The following is a 27,921-nucleotide window of genomic DNA, read 5'->3' as shown; positions in this document are numbered from 1 at the left end:
CAAACTCCCTTTTTCTGTAAGTTACCATGGTCATAGTATTCAGTTTCTTAAGTCTCAATAGCCACATTTGGATGGCTGAGGAGCCAAAAAGGATTCTTCTACTGGACAGTTCAGATACTGAAATAGTGTTATTCTATACAATTTCACAAATGAGAATGTTAGACTAGAGCACAAGGCCCACCATATTGAAAACACAACAGGCTTGAAGAGGTGTGGCTATGATTATCATAGAAAAACTAAAACAAAAGGTGAGGCAAGGAAGCTGTGAACTGGTTTATAAACCAAATAGTCTTTTGTTTTTGTTTTTCATTTTTTGAGAAAAGGTTTGACTTTGTAACCCTGGCTAGCCTGGTACTTGGTATGTTGCTCTGGCTGGACTCGGGAATCTGTAGCAGTCCCAGCCCAAGTGCCGGGTTACAGGTGTGCACCATTGTGGCTGCTCTGCCTTCAAGTTTTGTTTTTAAGATTTATTTTTATGTGTAGGAATCTTTTGCCTACGTGAACACCTGTGTCCACGTGTGTGCCTAGTGTCTGCAGAGGCAAGATGAGGGCATTAGATCTCCTGGTACTGGAGTTATAGACTACTGTGAGCTGATATGTGGGTGCTGGGAACCAAACCTGGGTCCTCCACTAGAGCAGCAGGCACTCTTAATTGCTAAGCCAGCTTTCAAGTCCCTTCCTTAAAGTTGTATTGAAACATAGTCATGTACAGTTGTTGATAGTTTGTCTAGGGCTATTTTCACTCTAGAGTGGCAGAGATGAATAGTTGTGGCAGGAGTTATGTGGCATTCAAACACTCAAAAAAAAAAAAAAAAAAAAAAAAAGGATTTGTCACCTCCCAAGTTAGTGTATACTAAAGTATAGACCAATACGTAGAACATACCGTAGCAAGTATTTTGCTAGACTAACTCGGGAAATTAGTACAATGGTTTAGAAACAAAATGTCCTCCCTAAAGGCTCATGTGTTCGACGATTTGGTTCCTAGTTGGTGGATCCAATCACTGAACCGTAACTGGATCAAGAGGGCTTTGACCTACCCGATGGATTAATCTATTCATGGGTTCATAATTGGGTGGCATTACTGGGAGGATGGCATTATTTGGAGGTAGGATTTAGTTGAAAGAAGTAGTTCATCACGAGGGAACGCCTTTGGGCACTATATCCTATCCTGGCTTCTCTGTCGTGGCTGCCATGAGGTAAGCATCTTTGTTCTGCGATAAGCTCTTGCCATTACGGTATTTTGTGTGCCCACAGGCTCACAGCAAATGGCGCAAACAAGTCACACATGGACTGACATCTCTGAACTGTGAACCAAAATCACATTGTTCCTTTTAAATTGTTCTTTCAGGTATTTGTCATATCAGCAAAAGTCTAATATAGCTGGGACACACACACACACACACACACACACACACACACACACACACACACACTCACTCCCTCTGTCTTTCCTCTCTGCTTTTGTTCTCTCATCTTTTAACTACCTCTCTTCAATATTGCTTTTGCCCTTCCTTGAATAAAGATAAATTTATGCTACTCTTTGCTGAATCCATGGTACAAAGCTAACTTAAAAAGGATGCTTTCTTCAGCTACATCAAAAGCTGAAGCTGGCATACCTAATTTTCAGTTATCTCAGGTACTGTACAGGACATATACATGTGGGGGTCAAATGTTTAAGATCAGACATGGTTGCTGCCATCAAAACTAAGCTTTAAACCTAAGCTAGTTGAGTAGACATTTAGTAACCAGGAAGTTCAACTGCTATGTGATTAGGATGAAATGAAACATTACCCAAACCCACTGTATTCATACAGACATGAGAACTGAAAGAACATTTCAAAATGTTAAGAGCAGAAAACTGCAGCAAGGCCAACTGCAATACTTGTAAACTTTTCTTCTGCTAATCTGTGGCCTTCTGAAGGCCCTTGGCTCTCTGGGTGCACACTGATCTTGTTCCTGAGCACCTAGCAGAAAGAAACCCCAGTTTTGACATTTTCTTCTGTTGCTCTTTTTGTTTTGTTTGCTTGTTTGTTTTTGGAGGCATGGTCTTGAAATGGCTGGCCTCAAACTTGCAGGGGTTCTGTTGTCTCTGCCTCTTGAGTGCTAGATTATAAGTGTGTGCTACCTTCCCTGGTTATTTCTGTAGCTCTCGAGTCATACTTCATACGCTCTGCCTACCCCAAACAAAGACCTAACTTCTGGATAGTTTTTGGAATTGAAATGTTAACCTTTAGAATAACGATGTGAGCATTATTATACTATTTGGTAGGTCAGAGAGCTATGACATAGCCACCATCTGCTTCATACACTTCATGCTATCTTGCACTCGCTTTGTAGACCAGGCTGGCCTTGAACTCACAGAGATCTACCTGCCTCTGCTTCCTGAGTGCTGGGATTATAGGTGTGCGCCATTGCACCTGGCTCATACACATACTCTTGAACCCTTTTTACAACTATGGAATTATTTCATTTCCCAGCTGAGTAAATAAAAGAGGGCAAGAGGTTGACAATATGAAATAGATAAGCAGGGATGAAAAACATTACAGATTTGGATTTCTTATACTAAGCAACAGATAGTACATGGACTGGATTTTAAAAGTGATAAGAAGTCAATAATGTAAATAATGATTGGAGGAAACATGCTTGTATCAGAGAAAATTATAAAACTAAGGCTTTTTAAAAAAAGAACATTTGTCCAGATAATGTTTATGATATACTGTTGGAAAAATTAGGCTATGAACAAAATGAATAAGGCTAATGCTGCAACTCCCCACAGTGTATATGTTTATATTAAGAGAAGCCTAGAAGGGGATTATAATGAATATTTATGGTACTTATTCTTGGAAAATTAGTCTAGAATTACCCTATTTTCTTCATTGCTTTTGTTTTAGATTTTTCAAATTTCCTATAGTAAACAGTTATTATTTATACAATTCGAATATACACATTACAATGATCAGAATGTGAGAGGAGAAAAAGCAATCAAAGAGAGTGATCGTTGCTTACGTGGAATGGGGTATGCAAACCGGTCCGGGTGCTTTGTGATGAGGGTGTTTTTTATGTGTCTTCTTCCAACACCATGTGCACCTATGTGATTTTTGAAAAGGATGGAAAATTAACAACTAGTAATGACATTTGTCAGTGGTTTGGAGGTGAGAATAAGCATACAGCTAAACTTACCTAATAAGACTAATGTTTTCCTTTTGAATGCTGGCAGTTTGACTACTTCTTCATAAGTGACGAGATCTAATTGATCAAACACTAAAATGCAAAGATGTAGAAGAAAGGTAAGTTTATGGAATGGATATCTCATCGAGGTGAGTTATTTTATTGGAAAAACTAAGTTACAGTAACACTACAAATCCCGCCTTTGATATGCAGCTTATATAATTTATAGTGACATCATGGGAGAAAGTCTCATTTTTAAGCCAATGAAAATGCACTGGAGAGCCAGGAACAACCAAAGAGATGATGGGTACATGCATGAAAGTCCAATTCTAGAGGATGCCGCATTATTTTTTTCATGCAGTATTCTAATAAATCATTTGAATTTACTCAGAACCACATGCTGTTCATATTTTCACAGTTCTACAAAATCAGCAATGCTAAAAAGAAAACGTCTATGGGCAGCAACCAACACACGTAGAGAACTAGTGCAGCTGAAGTCAAGCGAGTGAGGGCCATCTGCAGGACTTCCAGCGATGGGTGAGAAATGCATGGTCACTCAGTTTTTAGTTACTGTCACTGCTCTTTTATTACTTAGGAATTGACGAAGGTGGCATGTGAGAATCGGTCAAAGCCAAGTTCTCTAAGGATTTTTTACCAGGCTTTTAATTGAACATTTCATGAACTTTATTGTAACTCAGGTCTTGGGATTTTAAGCAGGGAAACATGCATTCCTGGCCCAGAAACCATGTCAGCCGTCAATTATGTAGGAAGCTATGTGATAAATCAGGATGAATAGGATGGAAATAATCATGGACAGTCTGAGCTTGGAGAAGGGCAGTATATTATAGACAGAGAAATACTTGAAAAATATGTTTCTGAAGCCCGCCTCTCAACAACACTATGATGAGAACAATTTCAAGCGATATGGGGAAGTTATACTGAATGGTCATTGCTATTGAATTTCTACAGGGTCTGATTCTCACACTCATCTGAAAATTCCCCTGAGAAGACTGAAATTGTACATCTGTGTTTCCTGCAATCCCTCGCTCCCACCCTAGTACACAGCGAAATTTCTTCTTAAAATATTGAGTTGTCCCAGGAATTTTTTTGGGGGGGATAATTCAGTGAAATGGATTCCATGGTTGAATCATGCAGAGAGCTTCTGCTCCCTGAAATAATATGGCTGAATGATCTTGAGAATCAGCTCAGTTCTTAACACTTGTGATCTTCATAGTAGAAAAAAAAACCAAAAAAACAAAAAAACCCAGAACAAAACAAAAAAATCAAACCAAATCAAACAAAAAAACCCAAACCCTTATGATGCAAAATAAGCTACCATGGAATGCAATAGATCACAAACATATAAATGAACAAAAAGTGTCATTCTCAAAATATATAGAGAATGGAATATATTAAAATAAGGGTCAGTGCATATTAATGGGTCTTTGTGCATTTCTTTTCTTTTGACAAATTGACTCTTTAAAAGTTGAGTAAAAAAAAAGTTAGACAATCTTCTCTAGCAATAGCTTATATTAGAGGAATATTTGCAGAATGGCATGACCACAAAATTAGAATGAACATGTGGTAGCGCTCGCTCGCTGTGCTGCAGTGGTAATGGAATGATGAGAAGTGTAGAAATAAAAGCAGGCGTGCTTATGGCATTGCTTTCTGTACCTCCTGCCTTGAATAATATGCCCATCAAGGAAAAGTGTGCTTATGGGAAGAATGCATTAGCAAACTGATGTGTTTTAAGCTATTAAAACCATCAAGTGTTTTATGAAAGAGCAAGATGATGATGACACAAAGTTTCTGAAAGGGAGACATAGCCCTCTCCCTCCACAGAGCCCTAGCTTGAGTCTTGCTTATTTATGTCTCTGTCATTTTCTAAAAGTACACGAGGTCGGGATTAACAATCAACACACCACAAATGAACAGATAGGTTAAACATTAGAAGCTGAACCATGAATGAGTAGCACGAAAAGGTTAAATAAAATTGCCACATAGTCATAGGGTTGCAAAACAAGACTAAACAAAACAAAACAGGATATTTCAAAACAAGAGATACAAGGAATATTAGAGGAACACGTAAAGACTGAACTTAAATTGCTTGGTGATTAAAGAAAAAGGATTTAATAAAATGAAATTATCAGAAACACAGAGGCATAGTCATTCAACAGGTTACTTACATGCACAGAGGCCATTGGGAGTGAGACAGCATGAAAAATGTACAGGGGTCATTGAAATATGACTTTTTATATATTAGTAAAATAAAAGTGTAATAGGTACAAAATAAACTTTATCATGCAATATTTTAAACACAAGGTAAATAAAACACATTAAGGAAAAACTCATTTTTAATACAAATTCAATCATACCCTTAGATAAAAGCCGGTGGATTTTATATGCTAGCATGTGTAGAGATGTTTTATGTGGTAATCATAAGGAACCCTCTTTAGAGAGAGTAAGTGTAGGAACTTTTCACTTTTCACTTTGTGCATTCCTGTACTGTCTGCAATTTCTAACTATGTGTTCCTATTAGCTTCTTATTATATTTTAGGTGCATACAACCAACCCAGAGCCTTGCACATGCTAATAAAGTACCCCACCACCAGGCTACACCTCCAGCCCTACTTTTATTATTAAAAAAAAAAAAAAAAACCCAATGTCAGTGAGGTTCTAGGCCACTTTTCTTCAGGACAGTTTGTACCATCAAGCATAATTTAAACCTAAGTATATTATTGTAGACATACTCTAAGTTTGTATGTACCCACATAAGCAGTATATCCAGGACACTAAATTCAACTGTTCTGATGTCTTACATAAAAAAGAAAAATGAATACAAAGTTTGTAATTTGTTAAAAAGTTTAAGTCAGTAAATTTCAACCAGAAGTGGCTTCTTGAAGTCTTGGGCTTAGGAAGCTCCGTGCTTCTAGAGCACAGGTCTAGAAGCTGACAGTGCTGTTTGCATCGGCTGCATGTGGCTAAAGGTCTCACGAGTTTGTAGAAACCATATTTCATGTAAATACTACATATACCACAATTCAATTTATTCCCAAGAATTCAGAAATACTGCCTGGCATACTTCGTTTGTATGTCTCTGATTTCCTGGTAAGCCACTTAATAACACTTAAGTATTTGAGCAAGTATATTAGAAAAAAAAGGCAAGCTGCTAACATTGAATCCTTCCTCCATTAGAAGGGCTGTAAGTACACACACACAGACACACAGACACACATACCCTAAAAGACAAGACAAAACATCCCCCAAACCCAACCAACCAACCAACCAACCATCAAACAAAAACTCCAGTTGAGAATGAATTTCTGCTAGTGGCACTGGCTCAGAGTGGATACTGCATGTCTGTAGTGGCAAGACAGCTAATATTGTTGAGTGAAAGGAGCTAGGCAAAAAGCAGGAGTATACAGGTATGTCGGGGTACTAGGGAATAAAATGCCCATCCAAAAGGGACACTAGCAATCCACTGTCCCTAAGGAAGGAAATAGCTTAATGGTGTTGCATTCACAATTTTGCCAAGGAATGTTGAAAAATCAAAGGATTATGTTACATAACCTGATTTTCAAATATCATAAAATTACTTAAATGCTGTGTATGAATGAAATTTATTTACGCCACTGTATTCTGCAGGTTGCATAGTTTGAGCAGAATTCTGTTTTAACTAGATGTGGGGATTTTCTTGGTGACAGAAACAATAGGTTTGGATGTTATGATTTCTAGTCTTGGTGTTGTTGATTTAAGTCTCAACCCTTTATTTTACTTGAAGATACAAGTAACTTTCAACTTTGATGATAAGATTTAGAACTGTCATCAACGTATGATGAACTGCAAAGGCTTGGAACAGGTAGCAAAACCCATGACCTTATTTTGACTTACTGCACACCATAGAAAGGACAAAGTTGCTGTATTTTATAGTCAGTTTCTGAAAGAAATCCTTGAGAAATACAGTTTGATCTGTGAACATCTGGCTAGTTGTTGTTATGAAATAATATACTATTTTCAAGTTGTCACAGTACCTGCCTTATCTAGATGGGGGCTAAGAGTATTTTACGGCAACTCTTTATATGGGCAATATGATAATTCATGAGGGAATCTCATTCTAGCCAAAACAGACATCTGTCTGCTGACACCCTGGTCTCTTGTAAAGCAATGATAAGCAATGGGTTTTTCTGGACTTTAGGATAAACAGTGTGGAGACGTTCATCGATAGAGTAGAGGAATGCTGAAGAGATCTTGACAGAAAGGGATGCTAGGCTTAGTTATGAAAGTATATTGCAGACAGGCCAGGATAGAAGCTGGTCACCCTCTCCTGAGAGAGAAATTAAGGGGAGCTCATGACTCGGCAGGGGAAGGAACTCCAGCAGCAATATTCTGACTAGAGACTCGCACACAAGCAGAACCATAAAGGCTTAGAAAGAACAGTAGACAGCTATGCAAAGACCTTCTTGCCAAGGTGCTCAGACTCCTTCGCAGACAGCCAGATAAACATGGACAGGCAGGACAACTCCTCAAGCATGACAAGGACTGCTTGGATGTCTAGAAGAGGTCAACGATTAGGAAAACACTAAGGGCGACAAAGAGTGGTGTCCCTCTGTCCCCTGTGCAACTAAGTTTACATCTCCTCACTTTGAATATATGAGGACTTAGGCACATGGTCTGGAATAGTGGACTTCATTCAGGCCAAAGGATGGAGAAGAAAACAACTATATCCCATGGTCTAAATCAAGGATACATACTTTTCAACCTGGACAGGCAGTGTTTCTTAGAGAACTACAGCTTGAGACAGAGGGCATGGCAAGATTACTCAGATCTACCACAAGGGTGCCTGATTGCCAGACTGAGTGATGAAAGAACCTTAGACCCACTGAGGTTTAGTATTAGAAAGGACCGTCTTGATTGGCTAGTCTGATTGCTTGGTTTGAAGGCCTCAGCAAGCTAAGTGACCAAGTCCTACACTTCCTTTGGTGGACGAATGATCCTATCTCAGGCTGCCTACTAGGCTGATAGTCACGTTTGTAGGAATAGTGGACACTGCCCCCTGGGTATGATGGAAGAAGCACAGTGATGCCCCAGTGCTCCAAGAACAGAAAATGTGAGCCACAGGAAAAGAGAACAACTAGGTGTTAGATTGGATACTGACTCCTGGCAAAATTCTCCAACAAATGATTAGACTAAGTCTTTGTCAACAATTGGAGAGGTGAAGTTTTCTGACCAGTTTGCTTAGTTACCCTCAGAGCTGAGATTTGAGTACTGATGTCTACATGCCGTCCAATTAGTAGAGTATAAAACTAATGGTACATTAGCAACTTTATCCAGTTATTTCTTTGCTTCTCCAGCTTTAATTAAATTGAGTGTCACCAGTATTTATATATCATTTAACACTGTACAAATGACAAGTTGAGCTAGATAATTTTCTCCTTCATTTTGATGCTAGGGATGGAACCCAGGGTCTTGCACATGCTAGGCAAGCACTTTGCTACTAAGATATATCCCCACTGATTGTTGCTGTTTTTTTTTTTTTTGTATTTAACTAATCTGATTTAGATTTAAGTAATCTCCCTGTGAGCTGGATCCCTTGTGCTAGACTGGTGAAAGCAGGCAGGAGAGCAGACCTGGCAATAAGTGCTGATGTCTCAGGATTAAGCTGCCTTCTGCTGCTGATGCGCCATGTTTCCAACAGCAGCACTTGAACACAGTGGTTTCTAGAGCCTGCTTAGATACTTGGCTTTCAATATTTCTTTCCCTTGTGAAACTAACACAAAAGCCATTGTGAGGCTAGCGCACTGTGGGAGTACATAAGAAACAAACTATGTTTTTAATTGGGAATAAGAGTGTGTACAATGGAACTGGTGGGAAGGGAATTATGCTCATTTAATTGAGCCATTTCAACTTAATCCATGTAGACATTCACACTCACTCTGGATTATATAGCATTTCATAAATGATAATTCAGAAGTTCTAAATAACTTTTCCCAGTAAATGCTGAGGCATGCTAGAACACTGTGGAGAGAAAGCTGCATTCCAGATTTCTCAGAAACACACTGAATTGTGTATGAATGTCTGGAGACACTTGATTTTGGGGGACCACATGTTTGATATTTTGGAGCTATTTCTGAAACCTTACGAATTAATATAATGCCAACTTTCTATTTCTCAGGAAAAGTCCCTTATCGAAGGAGTCACATGGAAAAGTCATTGAAATGAAGTACACTACCACATAGCTTCTTTCAGCTTAAATGACATCCCGTGAGTCTTCTGGGAATTCAGGTGCAATAACACACCATGCTTTCTTGGTATGCATTTCAGTTTTTCAACACAACAGTGAACCCCGTGATTCAGTTAAACACCAGCTTCCAAACAAAGGGAAGGGAGGGCCTACGTAATGAGGACCTAGACAATGTTCTTGTGTTTTTAAGAACTTGAAAGTACAATGGGGAAAGGTGAGCAGTCACAGACACTGACTAACGTAAGTTAGTATCATCCATGTCACCTGTGCCCTTTCAAATCCGTTACAGAACCCTCTGTAGCATAGCCCTTCTGTGTACCTTTGTCCTTAATATATTGGTCATGGGTCCATAGCCAAGGACCGAGTGGAACTAGGATGGAGGGTCATCCTCTCAAGGACAATCTCAGCCAGAGAGGAGAGAACCCCAGGGACTCAGCACATTGCCAAGCACTTGTTTCTCAAGGTAGGACTTAGCATGTGGAGTTCCTTTCATCACAGAGGAATCCTCCCTCCAAACAGCACCTTTATCCTATAAAGTAGAGCTCTGCAAAATAACTGGTAGGAAGCAAAGGTTCATAACGCATCTGCAAGTGGGTCAAGGTCTCATAGGATATCATGGTCTGGCAAGCGAACTCTGAAGAGCCAGTGTAAATGCCGTGTCTGCTTAGGTCTTGGAGATGTGTAACCCGGCCTCAGAAACAGCCAGGCTTTTCCTACCTGCATTGTGTTTCGCCAAATATTTATCTTTGTACTGCTTCTTCTTCTTGCCAAACCAAGTACAGCTGGCCTGCTGCTCTTGTTTGGTCTTCTCCATGGCAATGCAAGCCACTCGCCTAGTACACAAAGAGAGGACGAGAGAGAGAGAGAGAGAGAGAGAGAGAGAGAGAGAGAGAGAGAGAGAGAGAGAGAGAGAGAGAGAGAGAGAGAGAGAGAGAGAGAGAGAGAGAGAGAGAGAGAGAGAGAGAGAGAGAGAGCAAGACAGCAAGAAAGAAAAGAAAACGCAGGAGGAAAGGAAGGAAGGAAGGAAGGAAGGAAGAAGGGAGAGAAAAAAAAAAGAATCCAATAAAGTTAATGCATAGTTTTATGCTGAGAAAAGAGAAAAAAGTTATTTGGTGACTACACAAAATAGCATGAATATTTCTCCTCAGGCCTTGAAATCACTGACATAAAGGGAGTTCTTTGACTTTGATGACAACTTCCTAGAAATGCTTTAGACCTACAGGCTTATGTTAAAATTGCTTGGTGTTCCTTAAGCCCACATTAGCTGATAATAAGGGTCAGAAGCCTCAACACGTGACTGAGATTCACGCTGATGATCAAGGGATTATGAGTCAAGGAAGGTCTGTTTCCGCATCCTGGATTTGTTACTTATTAGCTTGTTATTTTAAGTGCTTAGTGTTAGGCATGTTTCTAGGAATTTTCCATCTATCAACCCAAGCAATCTTTCTGACAAACTCAATTACATCACAAATTGCACAAAAATTCTTAAAGTCTATAGTTTTGTCTTTCATATTTTATTGTATGAGAAATGATTTTTTTACTTATCATATGAAGTAGGAATCCAATCTCTTTTGTCTCCCTTATGGATACCCAGTTGTCCTAGCATGATTTACTGCAAAGTAAGAACATTCCTCACTGCCGTGCAATGCAATTTGTTACATAAAAAGTAGCTGGTTAGTATGAGAGTGCTTTAGGATTCTGTCTCTATAGGTAGTCTATCTGAGCATCTCTGAACTACTATACCTTAGTGGGCTTTGGTATTTGGTTAAGACCTTGTTCCTTGTTCAAGAACATCTTGCTTATCCCTGAACTTGTGCTTTTCCAGGCAAACTAGAAAGATAATTTATGTATGAATGCATGTATGAATGTAGGTATGTACTCATGTATGTGAGTCTGTCTGTCTGTCTGTCTGTCTGTCTGTCTGTATAAGTTGAGTGTTAGGTATCCTCCTTATCCCTTTCCACCTATTCCTTTGAGGCAGGGTAGATAATTTATGTATGAATGCATGTATGCATGTAGGTATGTACTCATGTATGTGAGTATGTCTGTCTGTCTGTCTGTCTGTCTGTATGTATAAGTTGAGTGTTAGGTATCCTCCTTATCCCTTTCCACCTATTCCTTTGAGGCAGGGTCTTTTTCTGACCCTGGTGCTCATGTTTTCTTGGCTAAGCTGGAAATCAGCAGGCCTTAATGATGCTTCTGTCTTCACTTTCCTAGAAGCTAGGGTTATAGGGATACACCTGGCTTTTTATGTAGGTGCTGATATAAACTCTGGGATGCATGACTGCATAGCAAGCCCTCTTAGTTACTCAATGCATCATTTCTCAACGCAAACTTTAAAGTTATTTTTACTTTTTTTTTACATTTTAATTTGTTATAAAGTTAGTTTGTCAATTTAAAAACTTGAAAATTTGGGTGATATTTCATTGGTAATAGGAGGGATAGACATCTTTACAATATTGAGTCTTATTGTCCATAAATTTTGTTTTGGTTTGTTTGAGACAGGTTCTCATGTATCTCAGGGTGGCCTCAGAGTCTCTATGTAGCCAAGGATGATTCTGAACTCCTGGTGTTCTTGCCTGCACCTCCAAGTGCTGGGATTGCAAATGTATACCACCATGCCTCACATTTTGTTGTTGTTGTTGTTGTTGTTGTTTTTCCGAAACAGGGTCTCTCTGTGTAGTCCTGGCTGTCCTGAACTTGCTTTGTAGACCAGGCTGGCCTTGAACTCACAGAGATCTGCCTGACTCTGCATCCCGAGTGCTGGGATTAAAGGCGTGTGCCACCACGCCCAGCTCTGACTTTTTAAAATAAAGACTTATTTATTTAATTTATGTATATGAGTACACTGTCTTCATGCACACCAGAAGAGGGCATATTAGATCCTATTATAGACGGTTGTGAGCCACCTTGTGGTTGCTGGGAATTGAACTCAGGACCTCTGGAAGAGCAGTCAGTGCTCTTAACCGCTGAGCCATCTCTCCAGCCCAACATTTAAAACAAAAAAACAAAAAACAAAAAAAAAAACAAAACAAAATAAAGTTTCATGCAGCAAACGCTAGCCTCAAGTTCACTATGAAAATGAGGCTGGCTTTGAATTGATCCTCCTGCCTCCCCCTACCCAAATTCTGGGATTTACAGTTGTGAGATACCACTCCCAGTTCAAAACTCCCCCGAAGGCCTTGCACATGCTAGGGAAGGATTCTTCCACCGAGCTCGATCCCTAGCCTGGTCTCTGTAAATTAGAAACCAGTTGTTTTTCCTGTAGTTTCAGAAGAGTCTATTTGTTTTTCATTTTGTGAGAGGGTCTCCGTAGCTCAGGCTGGCCTGGATTTCACTATGTAGACTAGGTTATCCTTGAACTCCTGGAAATTTTCTGGCTTTAGTATGAGGATTCAGATGGGTACTACAACACCTGGATGGCTGAGTGGCTTTAAAAATCATGCTTCTATGTCTTTAGTATGCCCTATTTCCCTGTTTACAGGGAAATTAGAGTCCTAATCTGTTGCTGTTTCTTCTTCCACCTCCTTTTTTCCCCTTTCTTTTCCTTCCTTCCTTCCTTCCTTTCTTTTTTTTTTTTTTTTTGAGACCATGTCTCCTGCAGTTCAGGGTAGCCTTGAATTCACTATGTAGGCCAGACTGGCTTCAAACTCACAATCCTCCTGTCTCAATTTCCCGAGTGCTGGGATTACAGGTATATGCTACCATGGCCCAGCCTCTGTTTTTCTTATCTCGAGGGTACCAAGGTTTGTAGTCCTAACAATGTAGGGAAAGGTTTCTGACAGGTAAGCCTTGGGTCTTCCTCTTGGTCCTCTGGCATAACAGCAAATGTCTTCTTGGTACTCTAAGGTTTTACTTAATGACTCAGATGAAAGGGTCTCATAGAAGACCTGGCTGCTGAGCTTGCCAGTACCCTTTGAGCTATTCAGTGCTTTTAAGCTCATCAAAAAACAAAAACAAAAAACAAAACAAACAAACAAACAAACAAAAAACCCAAAGGGGGGTAAAAGGCCTTTTTCTGCAGCATTTTCTTTGTAGCAGGAGGATTGATCTGCATAGCCTAGAACTCAGCAAAGACAAGGAGCGAATCGCTTCCACTGAAGCTTCTCCAGATTCCTGCAGAGGACTAAGAGCTCATGATTTATATAGCTGCTCTAACTAGGAAGAAACTGGGAATCTCTATAGTTATTGTTTTTGTTACCTTAAATGTTTTTCTCCAACACAGTCTCCTGTACCCCAGGCTGGCCTCAAACTCTACGTAACCAAAGATGATCCTGAGCTTCTGATCAGCCTGTGTAAGCCTCCCAGGTGCTGGACTGCAGGCCTGTACCGCCACACTTGCTTTATTCGGTGCTGAGAATCAAACCCAGGACTTCCCCATCTGATCTACTACATCCCTGGTCCACACATGATTACTCTGAATGCTTCTAACATATGACTGCTCTCTAGAAAACATTTTATGAACTGTGTCATGCACAGCAGCAGCATCGAAAAGACTTAGAAATTGCTTTCCTCCTGCTTATGCGAAACTGTCTGCACAAGAGCAGACTGAAAGACAGTACCAGATGGCAGGCTGTAACTTCTCTGTTTGGGCCCACGTTCCCCTATGTGTAGCATGACGGCATCCGAAGCCCTCATCCACTTTAAGACTCTAAATTTAGGACATTTTTGGGAAACATGAGATAGTTCAAAGAGGCAATCAAGCCACAGAGATCAACCAAGAAAACTTTTAAAATAGTGAGAAGGACTGGTGAAAAAATGGAAATATTTATGGATCCACTACTTTTGGCTACTTTTAACTAAGTTCAAATGTTTTTGAGGGGTAAAAAGGGTGGAAGAATTCCAATTTTTGGCAGGTTAACCTCAGGCATTAAATTATCTTTTTTGATAGCAGACTTCTGGTCGATATTGAGCAAATATTAAGAGGGTGGATTATGGACATTTAATAGGTGATACATATCCTCTCTTCTCTCAGTTAAAAATGGGGTCTGAAATGCTTGTCTCACCTCATCCTGTTTCATAGCTTAAGCCTTTTAGCAGAATGGGTCATCTTTCCCCTCTCTGTCTCTTGTTCTGTAGTTGAGGCCCTGGGCAACCGCCTCCTTATGAGCCCGCCCCCCCCACCCAGAAATACCATTCTTAAAGAATGATAAGGCCAAGAAAAAGCTCCTGATTGTCTTTTCTTCCAACAGTGGAACAGGCTGCATCTTTAAATACCCTATCTGACACTGATTCATGGCACTTAAAGGTTTTTTCCCCCCTGGTATTGAGGTAGGATGGCCATGAAAACATACAAGGGAGGTACATCCTGAAGAAAATGCCACTCCAAAAAGATGAGAACGGTTTGTAGGAGTTGAAGGCTCTGCCCAAATGATCTGAAGCTAGCTACTCAGTTTGTCTCCTCCCTCCTTTCCTTATACAGAAAGTGCCCATCTAACTGGAACCGATATCTGAGTGTAAGCTGAAGATGGAGAGTTCTTGGACAACTGATTTTTGGATTTGATCTTAGAGAACTCGGTTTTGTATAGTTAGCAAAGCAAAGGATTTATCAAGCAGCTTTTATAATATGAAGTTGAAAATTGGAAGGGACCACTCTGTTTCAACATAAAACAACAAAAACCATACCATTCCTGAAGTTCAGGAGAAGGAATAAGACCTGCAGTTCCATTTTTGGAGTTTTCCAGTTTACCCTGCCACCAGTTGTGGTCATCCTTACTAATAATCTGGATGATGTCACCAACTCGGAATCGGATGCCAGCTTCTTTGCAGGGGATGAGGTCATCCTTGGCTGGATCATATTCAAATTGTGCTCTTACATAGATCTATAAAACAGGAGTTTGTAAGAAAGGAGGCCACAGGGACGTGAAGAAGAACAGCGAGCACTACTCTAATAACCACACAGCAACATCTACAACACAAACAGGACATCAGATGATGAAAGCTGAAACGATGTATGGAGATAAGACATAAGGGACATCGACCGCTACAAACAGGGTGCCGCATCTGATGACTAGAGACTCATGTTTTGCTATTTATATTCGGAAGGACCACCTCAAATATTTATTGAATAAATTCTGCTTTTAGTAATAGGATAGGTATATAATTATAGAGTAGTTAAGTTCATCGATTTAAAAACTTGCTATGGCTGTGCTGATGGTTTGGCTATGTTGTCATGACCATGAGGCAACCTTTAAGGCACGGAGACTAGTACTCAGGGGAGGATTTCATCTTAAAGTAGCAAGAACTCTGGGTTGGTATCTTGCTTTCATGACATTCAATGTCATGCTTTCATGACAACTGGCAGTGTGTCTATACACTGCAGACAAAGCTATATGGAACTCAAACAATATTAAAAAGTTCAAAATCCAGCTTTATTTCTTTAGAGGGATTTGGGGTTTGTATCTGTGCTTAACTCTTCTGAGAAAATAAAAGGTGAATCTAAACCCTTGTTTTGCCAATGTAACACTTGAAATCAGTACAGAGCATCAAAGCATGCATGGTTCAAAGCCTCGAGCTTTATGGTGTATCAATTTAGGAGACATATTAGCAGACAGAGCTTATAACACAGCAGCATCATATGAATGACTGGAATTCTAAATGCTCTAAAATATATCCAAGGTTGCCTCAGTGATGAAGTACTGAGACGAATCTATGGGCATAGTCTACCAATTGCTAATTTATACCGTTCTTAACTTAAATCAGAGTTATTATTTTTTTAGCATTACATCTCAAGAAAAAAGTCCCATGATTCTACATCTTGATATTAAGTTTGAATATTCATATTTAAGTCACTGTAAAACCAACCTGTAGGCTTTGGAACTATTGTGTGCTACTCTTATTTTAGCAATACAGCCCTTAAAATGAACAAATCTCTGCATTTGTACCTACAAACCCAAGCTTTAAAAGTGCTGGCTGTTTGTATTTCTAAACTAGCACAGGCATATCGAGATGAAGGCCAAGTACAGATGCTATTTCACTGTATGTAGCTTTTAGAGACATACAGGCAAACACAAATTTAATTTTAACTCAGCTTTCAATGTCAGAAAAGTGCCTTAAAATGTTCATTAGGGCATGACTTTGAGTTATATTTAGAATTCTATGAATTCTATATGCACCAGAGGCAGGTAAGATTCCCTAAGACCAAACTCTTTACTGCCAGCAAAATATGATCAGGTTGAAATTACAATAACCATCACAGCTACAGAGATGTGAGGAAAAAATCTTTATAGAGAATTAGTCATGTATAATGTGTTAAAATGAAATGGTACAAGCTTTCAATGCTCAAATGTTATGGTCCAAAATGCAGACATTATGGAATGGAAAGGGTTAATAAAGGATCGGCTATTAGCTCAGTTTAGAGAAGTTTCTATAGAGGGTATCTATTCACCTGTCGTCCTTTTGGTTGGGTGGTTGATGGCAAGTCCTGTAGAATAAAGCCAACCCAGGAGAAAAATTTTCATTTACTTGTCAAGAGTACAAAGTAATTTGTGTGTTTCTGTTACAATATGGTTAAAAAATGAACTAGATTTAAGTTGTAAAGAGATCATATACATTATTACATTTCTTAGAAATGTTGAGTTATTAAAAAAAAAATCAAACCCAGGCCATTTAGCAGCAAGCTGAAGAAAGCAGGTAAGTTGAAGCAGAGAGAAAATGTGTTCTTAAGAAACAACTCAGCATCTTCAACACAAAAGCCACTGCGGTTCAAAGAGCCCATTACAACCCCCCTGAGCACAAAAGAATGGTTGTCCTTTGCAACCTCATCACTGCAACCATTTCAACTTTTGAAAGTTTGAATGGCTCTATGGATTTTTACATGTTGATGGTAAAAAGGAATTCTTTGAGAACCTAGGCTCACATTGGAAATACAGTTATGAACAATTTTTCTCGCACAATTTCTCTTACTTAGATATTTGGGATATCATTCCATTTGAGATGATTGTTGAATGATTTATGATTTTATTTCATAAGAAAGTTGATATGTTCTTAAAGGGCAAATTAAAAGTCAGAACAAAATGCAACTCTGCTGCGTTCTTAGAGGTCTCATAGTTGCAGCTGGGTGACAGGCAGCAGTGGCAGCAGCAGCAGCAGCAACTAGAGGAGATATTTGGCTATCCCGAAAACCTGTAAACTGGTGCACTGAAATGCTTTTGTTTGTTGAAACAATCCTTTCTATAATCCAAAATGGAGAGTTCTGAAAAAATGCCAACTTTCCAAGTTCAAGTTCAATATGTACTTTGTGTTAAAGATGTGATACCAGCGTGGCTTAAGTGCAGTTTGAAGCCAGTTCCTTTTGCTTTTCATATCCAGGCAAGGCTTAGAATTCACAAAAATATGTGCACGTACCACAATAACAAGAGGGCACACCAATTCGTAAACTTAGATAGCGGAAACTAAAATATGTTGCTGATATTCCTCGGAATGGAAAATATAAAGCCCAAGAACACCCAAATACTTACTCTGCTCAATCCCTTACCGTTGTTTTTTAAATTAAAAAATTCTTGAAGAAATTTAAGCACATTTCTATTTGAGCAGTCATACATATTAGTGGGGTGGCAGAGGTATTTTTAGAACAACTATAGAAGTCTTGAACTATGTTTCTTCAAATGTGACTGATTTTTTTTTTTTTTTTTAAGGAGAAGGAAATGTTGAGGAAAGTTTTCCAGGAGTAAACTGCATGGCTGCTGCAGTAGCCTTGTACATCTGCAGAAGACAATCTTTCCACTGAACACATGTAACTAAACACTCATGGCAGGTGAGCACCAACAAAATCGTCACACTTGGCTGTGTGGAGCTAGAGTTCTTACCGAAACAGAATTGTTAGTGCTGCTATGACCATTAGCAGGGGACTGTCTGGAAGTGGAGGGGGAATCTCTCTGAAATAAGACACAAGGTTCATTAACACAGAGCACCAGCACAGAAACAGATATTCACATCAACAGTCACAACCACAGTCTCACGACCATTTCCTTTGAGGTTAATCTATAAAAGGTGTCATTCTGACTTAATTTGCATGACTTCACAGAAGTATGAAAAGTTTTTTTTCAGTTTAAAGATTCCCATATAATAACTGAGGGCTGTATTGTCATTCATTAATGATTATCTTTCTCCTGTATCCCAAATTCTACAGTCTTTGCTTTTTTTTTTTTTTAATTGGGACCCCAGGAGAATGCTATTAAAACCCTATCAAATATCTCACGATGATACAAATTATAATACTATTATCTCGACTGCTTAGTTTTGTATTGAAGAATTGGTTAGAGAATGGGGTTGAGAAGTAGTTAATGGTTTTTAGGTTCCACACTGTCAAGAATTACTAAATAACACCACTGAAAGTAAATGAACCTAAGAGAAAGACTACACATGTTATAATTACCTTGGACCTTTCTAGAAAAAAATATTACTAATCAGGTGAAAAGACAAAGCTGTACCAGAGAGCAACTTTGATTCTAGCAGACTGAGTAAGATAGTAACTCCAAGCAACAATGCTCTATTTCTGGCCAAACACCCCAGAGCCACAGCACTCTCCCAGGAGCCACATTCCTGCACTCTCTGCTGTTCAACCCGCTCCGAATCCTTTCCAGGGTTCCACTCCTTCATGTCCAAGTCAACTTTAATGAAAACAGCTATCAGAAGAAGAAAGGAAGTACTTTCAAACATTTCATTTTTAGAGTTCTTCATGAACTTTTGCTCAAGTGATATATTTCTTTCTAGAATACTGAAAGAAAACTTCTGGAATGTGTTAGGCTGAAATAGAATGCAATCCTTTAGAGGCACATTCTCAAACATTACCGAGTGGATAGAACTCTATTTGTTCCCCTCAGGGCCTCAAATCAGAAGGGCTAGGGTCTGGGGGAAGCAGATGAGAAGCCTTGCCCTAGCTAGGGAGAGACCAAGCTCAGATGTGTACAAAAAAGTATGTTTATATGTTGGAGGTGAACAGAACAAGAGGAGGGAATCATTATTTTTTTCTAATATTCAAAGATATAGAATTTAGATGTATTATAATGGTGTCTCCTTCAAACTAGTTCAGCTACTTGAAAAAAAGAATCTTGGATTAATAACTAACAACATCTTCTGGTGAGCACCCCCTCCCCAAATCCAGTCTAATTGTTCAGTTTCTTCAACACATGAGAAATAGTGTGAGGAACACCTATGGTTTAGGAATATTTAAATTATTTATAGAAAAATGTATGCATGCCGTTCTCTAAGAAACAAAATTTAATACTCTAAATCTTGAAGCTGGAGAAGTGCTGCATATTTTTTGAAATGTATTATTAATTGACATTCCATAGGAAGCCACCAAGAGGAGCCCAAGACCCAACAACATTGACACTTTACTTGATAATGGCCCACTAACCATCTACTTGAACCCTCTACTTGTTTTCCTGTGAAATTCAGAGTGCCACCATATACTTGAAAAGTATCATTTCTCTTTCAAATTCTCGTAAGCACAAATCCAGGAGGTTAGCTACCAGCCCTTAAAAATCAGCTTTTGAAAATATACACTTCACACCTATTTCTTTGCAGTGGTAGGAACTGAACCCAGGGCCTTACACAGCTAGACAAGCATCCTACCACTCAGCTACATCCCAAGCTCTTGTATTTCACTTTAACATACTTTGGAAGACCCACAGGAAAAATTCTAAAAGAAGCTTCAATAAGTTAACACTTGAACTGAATGTGCTACAGCCAAAGAATGACACTCTTATGATAATTTATGTCCCCCAATACAGAAAGAAGAGTTTTTGACTATAATGAACAACATAAAACTGAAAAAAAAAAGTGAGTTGAAAGAGTTCTAATTGCTGGAGGATAAATTCTGTTTTAAGAAACTTGGGGGTTGTTATTCTACAAAAGGTTACTTGTTTAGGAGTCATTTAACATTTCAAATATGCAGATTTTTTTACAAAGGTTGTAAAAGCCTATGTCCCTGCAGTGAAGTCAGTTACCAATTCTTCAAGGTCTTAATCCTCATCTTGAGACCTGTCACGCATTCAAACACCAATATCTCAACAGAAGTTGATCACTTCTCAGATTCTTGGGAAGAAGGACTACTTGTGGGATTTCTTAACAAGGGAAGTGAATGGACTTCCTGGAAATGCTGCTGCATTTTTTGGCCTCAGGGATTTCATTTTTTTCCCTTATCAAGAGCTATGTTATTGTAGCGTTTCTATATTTGGCTTAGATTTGGCTCCAGAAAGGCTGAAGATATTTGCATGGAAGTGGGGCTGAGGAGGTGGGTAGGGCCTCCTCTGTTCCGTTATCTTCGTTGTAAAATTGGTGTGCAGTGATCTAACAGCACAGGCAGAAACAATTTCCCAGAAAGCAAAAACATTCAGCCATCAGCAGACAGTTAGTTCAGAACTCAGGAGATGGGGAGGCCTGTTAGAATTATTACCTCACACGACGAAGACTGAGTGCGGTAGCTTGGCACAATCTTGAAGGTGATACTCCCCCGCATTTCCCTCTGGGGGGAAGAAAAGAGGAGAGTTCTCATGCAAACACATGTTGCACACAAAAAACACAGAAGAAGCCATGCAAAACACATAGGTGGGATCAGTACACATGAATACAAAAGGAGTCAAAATGACATATCTTACAAACATGACTATACACTGAACTGAACAAGAGCCTAAGGAATCACATACAAATCTTATTTAATATTCTCCTCTCTGATGCTATCTCCATAAAACTGCTTTTATATTTTTATTATCTCTGGCATTCTTTTCTATTACAGCAAGCCTGGGATGCTTACTTCCTGTCTAATGGGTATTCATCACACGGGAGGCTGTACTGTAATAAGAAGAAGGACCCAAGGCATAAAAGAAACGTTTCCCTCTGTTTGCTTCAACAAAAGACATAGAAGGGGTCTGTCAACGGATGTCAGTGCTGTTTATTGAAGGCCTAATTTCAGTATAGTTTTTTTAAAAGTATAATCAATAACGGCCTGTCCCACAGTGATTTCCTTCCCTTGGTGCTGTAGAAAGACACACTACAGCTGGCCATGACTCAGCTAAACAGGAAAGAGGTTTCTGATATTGCTTATGTCTGGAGCCTTTTGAGGTCAGTGAGAAACTAGTTCACACGAGCACATACCAGAAAGGTTTTTCTGTAAATATCTTGTTGGTAAGAAACGGAGGAAGGATAAAAGTGTGAAAGCCCACACTGTTAAAGGCAGGTAAAATGGTTCCAAATACCACTGCAGTTAAAACATTTTCCTAATTGTCAGTTTTGTTTTTGTTTTTTGTTTTGTTGTTGTTGTTGGTTTCCGAGACAGGGTTTCTCTGTGTAGCCTTGGCTGTCCTGGACTCACTTTGTAGACCAGGCTGGCCTCGAACTCTCGATGATCTGCCTGCCTCTGCCTTCTGAGTGCTGGGATTAAAAGGTGTGCACCACCATGCCTGGCCTCTAACTGTATTTAATGAACATTGCACAAGTTCAACTTCACATAAACGGTAGCATGATACATATTTTGATTATGATTGAAGATCCATTAGGTCTATTTTCTTTATATTTATTTAGCTGTGTGTTAGGTGTATGTGTGTTGCTGTATGTATGTTCGGTGTATGTGTATGTGTGTATACAGGTGCCAGCACCTGTGTATACGTGCTTTTGGATGCCAGGAGGGCATGTTGGGTATTTTGCTCTATTACTCTCCAGCTTATTTCTTTAATACAGGATCGCCCATTGAACCTTAAGCCAGGCTAGTGGTTAGCAAGGCCCAGCTATCCTCATGTCTCTACCAAACACAATGCTGGGGTTACAGGCGAATGAAACCATGACCTGTTTTTAATGAATGAACGAATGAGTGAATTAAATCACTTTACAGCTTGATCCCAGCCCCCTCCCTCCTCTCCTTCCAGTCTCATTGCCCCTCCCCTTCTCAGAGAAGGGAAGGCCCCCATGGGTACTAACCCAGCCTGGTACATCAGATCTCAGGCAGGACTAGGCACATCCTCTCCCACTGAGGCCAGACAGGGTAGCTCATCTAGGGGAAAGGGATCCAAAGCATGCCTTTCTTTTTACATGGGTGTGGCATCCAAACTCAGGCATTCCCACAAGTGCTTTTATCCACTGAGCCATCTTTTTATCCTCTGTGTCTTGTATGTTTTTTACAAAATAAGTTAATGGAGCTTTCAAAGTGGCTCAGCCACAGGACCTACACAATAAGAGCACCAATAGACGTGCTATCATGGGAGAAGGAAATCTCATGGGGCCCTACCCCTAGACACAGAACTACAGGCAACTACAGAATGTTGAAGAGGAGAATCAGTTCTTCCCAGGGATGAGCCTCCCACTTGGGCATTCAATTCTAAGTGGTTAGCTCTGAAAGCATATACATACAAGCAACACTTAATGGACCCAGCCGGTTGTATTTATACGTGTAAACATTTATACATGTATGTAACAGTAACAAAGAGAAAAAGTCCATGAAAGAGAGTGATTAAGGGAGTGGTATATAGAAGGGGTTAGAGGGAGGAAAGGGAATGAGGCAAATGCTGTAATTATATTTTATTTATTGTATATTGTACTTAAAATATAATAGTAAAGAAAAAAGATGGCTCGGCATGCAAAGGCATTTGTCACCAAGTTTGATGACCTGAGTTTAGTCCCTGGGGCCCACACGGAGGAAGCACAAAACCAATTTCTTCAAATTGTCCCCTGAAACCCCCACTTATGTAGAGGCATGTGTGTGTCCACGTCCACACCCAAACACATAATAAATCAAAATCTAAGCCAATGAACTAAAAATTGATCTTAGAAAATGGAAAACTTTCATTCACTTACAAGCATTTTTTGTAGCTGTTCCACTGTTTGGTTAGCGACACTGATGCCATTGATTTCTCGAATTTCATCACCAACATGAAGTGTACCTAAGAAAAGCATACACAATTATAAACATGAAATGAGTAAATGTTTTTGTAATAGTGAAAAGTCAAAAGGTATCAATGTAATAAAAATAAGTTACAGATCTAAAAGTCAATGTTTCAAAGACAGGGCCACGTTTAGCTGCAGGATTACTTAACTTTTATGTAGTAAAACTATAAAACAGATGCATCTACTTGCAGAAAGCACAATTTTGATGGATGGCTATGGAAATTTGTTGACTACCCAGTAAGAGACGACCAGGTATGAGCAGACAGAACTGAAAATAAAACAAATGAGAAGTACTTCTAAAAGAAAAACATAAATGATGACATAAGCTAATCAATGTGTAAGCTGAGTAAAAACCAGACATGGCTGAGGAGTTTCAATGAACTTGAAGATATAACAGAAGATTGCCTATAATCTAGGTCATAGAAATAAAGACAAAGAAAAAAGGAAACAAGAAAAGAGAACACACACACATATGCTATGGAATATAGGAGTGTTTAATGTACATTGAACTGAATTTCAGAAAGAAGAAAGAGAATAAAGAAGCAGCAATGTTGGAGCAGTTGAATATTTTCTTGAAGAATAAGATAAGAAATCTAGGCCAGCAGTAAATGGCTCTTGCCACCAAGCCTGACAATCTAAGTTCAGTTCCTGGAACCCACGTGGTGGAAGGAGAACTGACTCCTGCAAGTTGTCCTCTGACTTCTACATGCACTGTGGTGTGTGTGTGTGTGTGTGTGTGTGTGTGTGTGTGTGTGTGTGTGTGTGTGTGTGTGTGCACGTGCGTGCACATGTGCACAGAGAAATAAAAAAATTAAAGATATTGTTTAACTTTAATATATGGAAACTTTAAAATTTCAAGGTAGCCACTAATATCACAGAAATAGGGTACTGAAATTAAAAGCTAGTAATTAGGGGATAATGAAACAACAACAACAACACTCTAAAAAATGAACAAGGAAAGCAAAACATAGAACCATCACAACAAATATTAATGAACTATTCTATCAAAGAGCAGTGATCAAAACTGATCCCAATAGTATATGACCCTTAATCTCAGCACTCAGGTGTTAGAGGCAGGAGGATTACAAGTTTAAGGTAACCCTTGGCTACATAGTGAGCTTGAGGCCCATGTACCTCATTCATATAGTCAAATATTTAAGACCAAAGAGAGATTTATAAATTGGCATTGAAAAAAAAAACAAATTGACATTGAAATACTCTACTATGACAGATATTTTAAGATGTAATGGTAGGTCAAACATACAAAAAAATTATCAGCACATAGGAGAGTTAAACAAAAACACTAACACCACCAAGGCAATCAATATATAGGGAACTCTGTATGCAGCAATTAAAAAAATAAAGGTTCTTCCTAAATTTACATTTACAAAAAAATATTAAAGTGCTATGCCATGAGGGAAGTCTTAACAAACCCCTGAGAAATGGTGTACAGTGCTTAGAGGTTTTCTTTTATTTCATTTCTGGCGGTGGGGATGGAATTAGGAACAGGGTCTACAATAACTAAAACTCAAAAACAAGCAGCTTTTACATGAATCATAAAAAAACAAAACAAACAAAAACTCCCCACCCCACTTCCATCAATAGGTATAGGAAGAATTAAGGAAGGTAAAGATAGAATTACAGATAGAACTCACCTTGCCTGTGAATCATACCCCCGTGCATGATTCTTGCAACAATACAATGATTTAGCTCATTCATTTTCAAAGTGATTCCCTGTTAAAAAGAAAACAAAACACCAAAGTTGATAAGGGTATAATCAATGAAAACACTATTTTATATTTGTGATTTTACTGTAGGCAATTTCAATTAGAAGAGTTATAAAATCATTAGAAAATATATAGAAAACAAAGACCCTCTATTACTTCACACACAAATTGTCCTCCGACAGAAATGGTATTTGTTGGTGTTTTGATTGCTATAATAGTTTGAACACATTTTATGTTGTACGTTTAATCTTTTAATTATGATTATTTTACATATCACTTTGTTTTTTATGTTGCCAGTTATTTTTCAAAGGTTTTTACTCCCACTAAGGGTATATACTTTATAGTCATGTATCCCTTATATTTATTTCACAAAACAACAGTTTTGGTTTATAAGTTTAACATATGCATGCGTACATATGTGAATCTGTCACCACTGTATCTCCTACCCCCAAGTTTCTTCTTGTTTGTTGGTAATCTACTCCCATCACTATGCTCTCTAGTCATGCCCAAAGAGTCACTTTTCTGACTATAAATAAGTTGGTATTATCTTCTAAATGGAGTGACATTCATTTGGGTTGTTTTCTTTCATTTATCATAATTGTTTTGAGATTTTTACCATGTTGTTACATTATTAGTAGCTTCTTCTTTGTCTTTGCTGTATAGCATTGCGTTGTTTAGACACACCAACTTGCTCATGCAGCCTCCCACTGCGCTCCTTACAGTTTTGGCAGCTATAAATAAAGCAACATTCCTGGATTAATCTGCACTTACCCAACATTTTTTTTTTAAAGATCTGGAACATTTCATGTATTTGTGTACCATCTTTCTATTGACACCAGGATATTTTATTTCTGTGTTAACATTTTAGTCTTTACACTGTTGAAATGAGCATATATTAGTGTATTCATATTTTGTTAATTGGCTTGGCTAAAATTATGTTTAGAAGTTTTGCATCTATATTCATGAGGGATTCTAATTTGCATTTTCTTGTAATATTATCGCTTGGTGTTTATAGGGCAGCACTGGCTTTATAGAATGAGTTGGGGAAAGCTCTTTTCTTTTCATTGTTTTGAGAAAAGTCTACGTAGAATCATCTGTAGGCTGCGTAGGCCGCTTGTTCACACGGCTTCAGGAAATGTGAATGCGATAGTCATTCTTCACAATCAGTCTGATCTTCTGTTTGATGCTGTTGAGTTTCTGTCTTCTATCCCACTGGTTTTTACTTGTTTGTTTTTTCATGACCCAGAACTGAATTCGGGGCCTCACAGATGCTAAGCAAACACTTTACCACTGAGATATATCACTATTCTCATTTATTTCTATTGATTCTTATTATGTCTTCTACTTATTTGGCTTTAATTTGTTCTCTTTTTGTCTTGATTTTTTTAAGGCTACTACTACAACTACTACTATTACTACTACTATTTTTTTTTTTTTGAGACAAGGTTTCTCTGTAGCCTTAGTTGGCCTGGACTTCCCTTGTATACCAGGCTGGCTTTGAACTCACAGTGCCTCTGCCTCCCAAATGCTAGGATTACAGGCATGTGCCACCACGCCCAGCTCAGGCCACTGAATTTAGACCATTTTGTTTTATTAATATATACTTAAACATTAAAAATATATTTAGTGTTACATCTTTCTCCTTATTAAGTACTATTCCAGTGGCATCATATAAAATTTGATATAGTGTTGTTAATTTTCATGAATTGCCAAATGCTATTTACCTTCTAATTTCTTATTTTATCTATGGGTTACTTCAAATTGTATTACTTAGTTTTCAAATATTTGAGATATTTTCTTTCTTTTAAATTTTTTTCTTTAACTTTTTATTTATTTTTGAGACAGTCTTGGCTGTGTAGCCCAGCTAGCCTCAAATTCACAACTCTCCTGGCTCTGCCGCTTGAGGCTGGGGTCACAGGTGTGCAACACTATGCCTGGCTTCTGTCTATTATTAAGTCAAATCAGCCTCATCTGAATAATGTTATAGTGGTACAGCTTTTCTTTTTTTTTTTTATTTATTTTTATTTCACGTGCATTGTTATTTTGCCTGTCTGTATGTCTGTGTGAGGGTTTTGGATCTTCTTGAACTGGAGTTACAGACAGTTGTGAGCTGCCATGTGGGTGCTGGGAATTGAACCTAGGTCCTCTAGAAGAGCAGCTAGTGCTCTTAACCACTGACCTGTCTCTCCAACCTTAGTGGTATAGCTTTTCTACCCTTATTTTGAAACTAATTTTTTAATATAAAGTGCCTTTCTTTCAGGTAACATGCAATTGAATACTTAACAATCAGACAACCTCTGCTTTGTGTGTGTGTGTGTGTGTGTGTTTCCAGACAGGGCTTCTCTGTGTAGCCCTGGCTGTCTTGGAACTTGCTTTGTAGACCAGGTTAGCCTTGAACTCAGAGATCCACCTGGCTCTGCCCCCTGAGTGCTGGAATTAAAGGCGTGCCAACCTCTGCCTTTAAATAGGAGAATTTAAACTGTTAAGATTTACTATGAGCCAGGCATGTGGCACAGGCCTGTAATCCCAGCACTCGGGGAGGCAGAGGCAGAAAAATCTCTGTGTTTGAGGCCAGCCTGGTCTACAGAGTCCAGGACAGCCAAGGCTACACAGAGAAACCCTGTCTTAAAAAACAAAACAAAATAAAAAAAGATTTAGTCTGATGTTAACATAGTTTGGTATAAATACAGCTTCCTCTTGTGTTCCACTTAGTCTGTGCTCCTTTTAACCTCCTTTTCTGTGCTCCCGTGGATTTATTCTCATTCTGTTGTATTTCTTGTGTTGTCTCATTAGCCACAACCTTTTTTTGGTATGTGTGTGCATGTGTCTGTGTGATATGTGTGTAGTGTATGTATGTATGTGCACATACGTGTGAGTATGTTTGTCCGTGTGTGTGTGTGTGTG

At 38.8% G+C, this 27,921-nt stretch overlaps 1 protein-coding gene across 5 annotated transcripts in view; it reads right to left on the bottom strand.

The window, feature by feature from the left end:
* The window catches only part of Cask (calcium/calmodulin dependent serine protein kinase), a 337,437-nt gene that overhangs the window by 14,374 nt on the left and 295,142 nt on the right, over positions 1–27,921 (bottom strand). For 2 of the 5 annotated variants that reach the window (XM_051141460.1, XM_051141462.1), the window contains 9 exons: positions 24,946–25,024; positions 23,201–23,286; positions 20,811–20,879; positions 18,217–18,285; positions 16,797–16,832; positions 15,035–15,231; positions 10,127–10,242; positions 3,181–3,261; positions 3,007–3,087 (listed from right to left, as the gene is read on the bottom strand). In XM_051141460.1, coding sequence (XP_050997417.1) covers positions 3,007–3,087; positions 3,181–3,261; positions 10,127–10,242; positions 15,035–15,231; positions 16,797–16,832; positions 18,217–18,285; positions 20,811–20,879; positions 23,201–23,286; positions 24,946–25,024 — 814 coding nt within the window. The remainder of the gene's footprint in view (positions 1–3,006; positions 3,088–3,180; positions 3,262–10,126; positions 10,243–15,034; positions 15,232–16,796; positions 16,833–18,216; positions 18,286–20,810; positions 20,880–23,200; positions 23,287–24,945; positions 25,025–27,921) is intronic. The other 3 variants (XM_051141461.1, XM_051141464.1, XM_051141465.1) reach the window with 3 other exon arrangements.

This window comes from Acomys russatus, chromosome X, assembly GCF_903995435.1.
Source record: "Acomys russatus chromosome X, mAcoRus1.1, whole genome shotgun sequence".
In the NCBI taxonomy this organism is placed as follows: Eukaryota; Metazoa; Chordata; class Mammalia; order Rodentia; family Muridae; genus Acomys; species Acomys russatus.
Note: the sequence above shows the minus strand (reverse complement) of the source record. Positions and strands in the feature narration are given on the sequence as shown.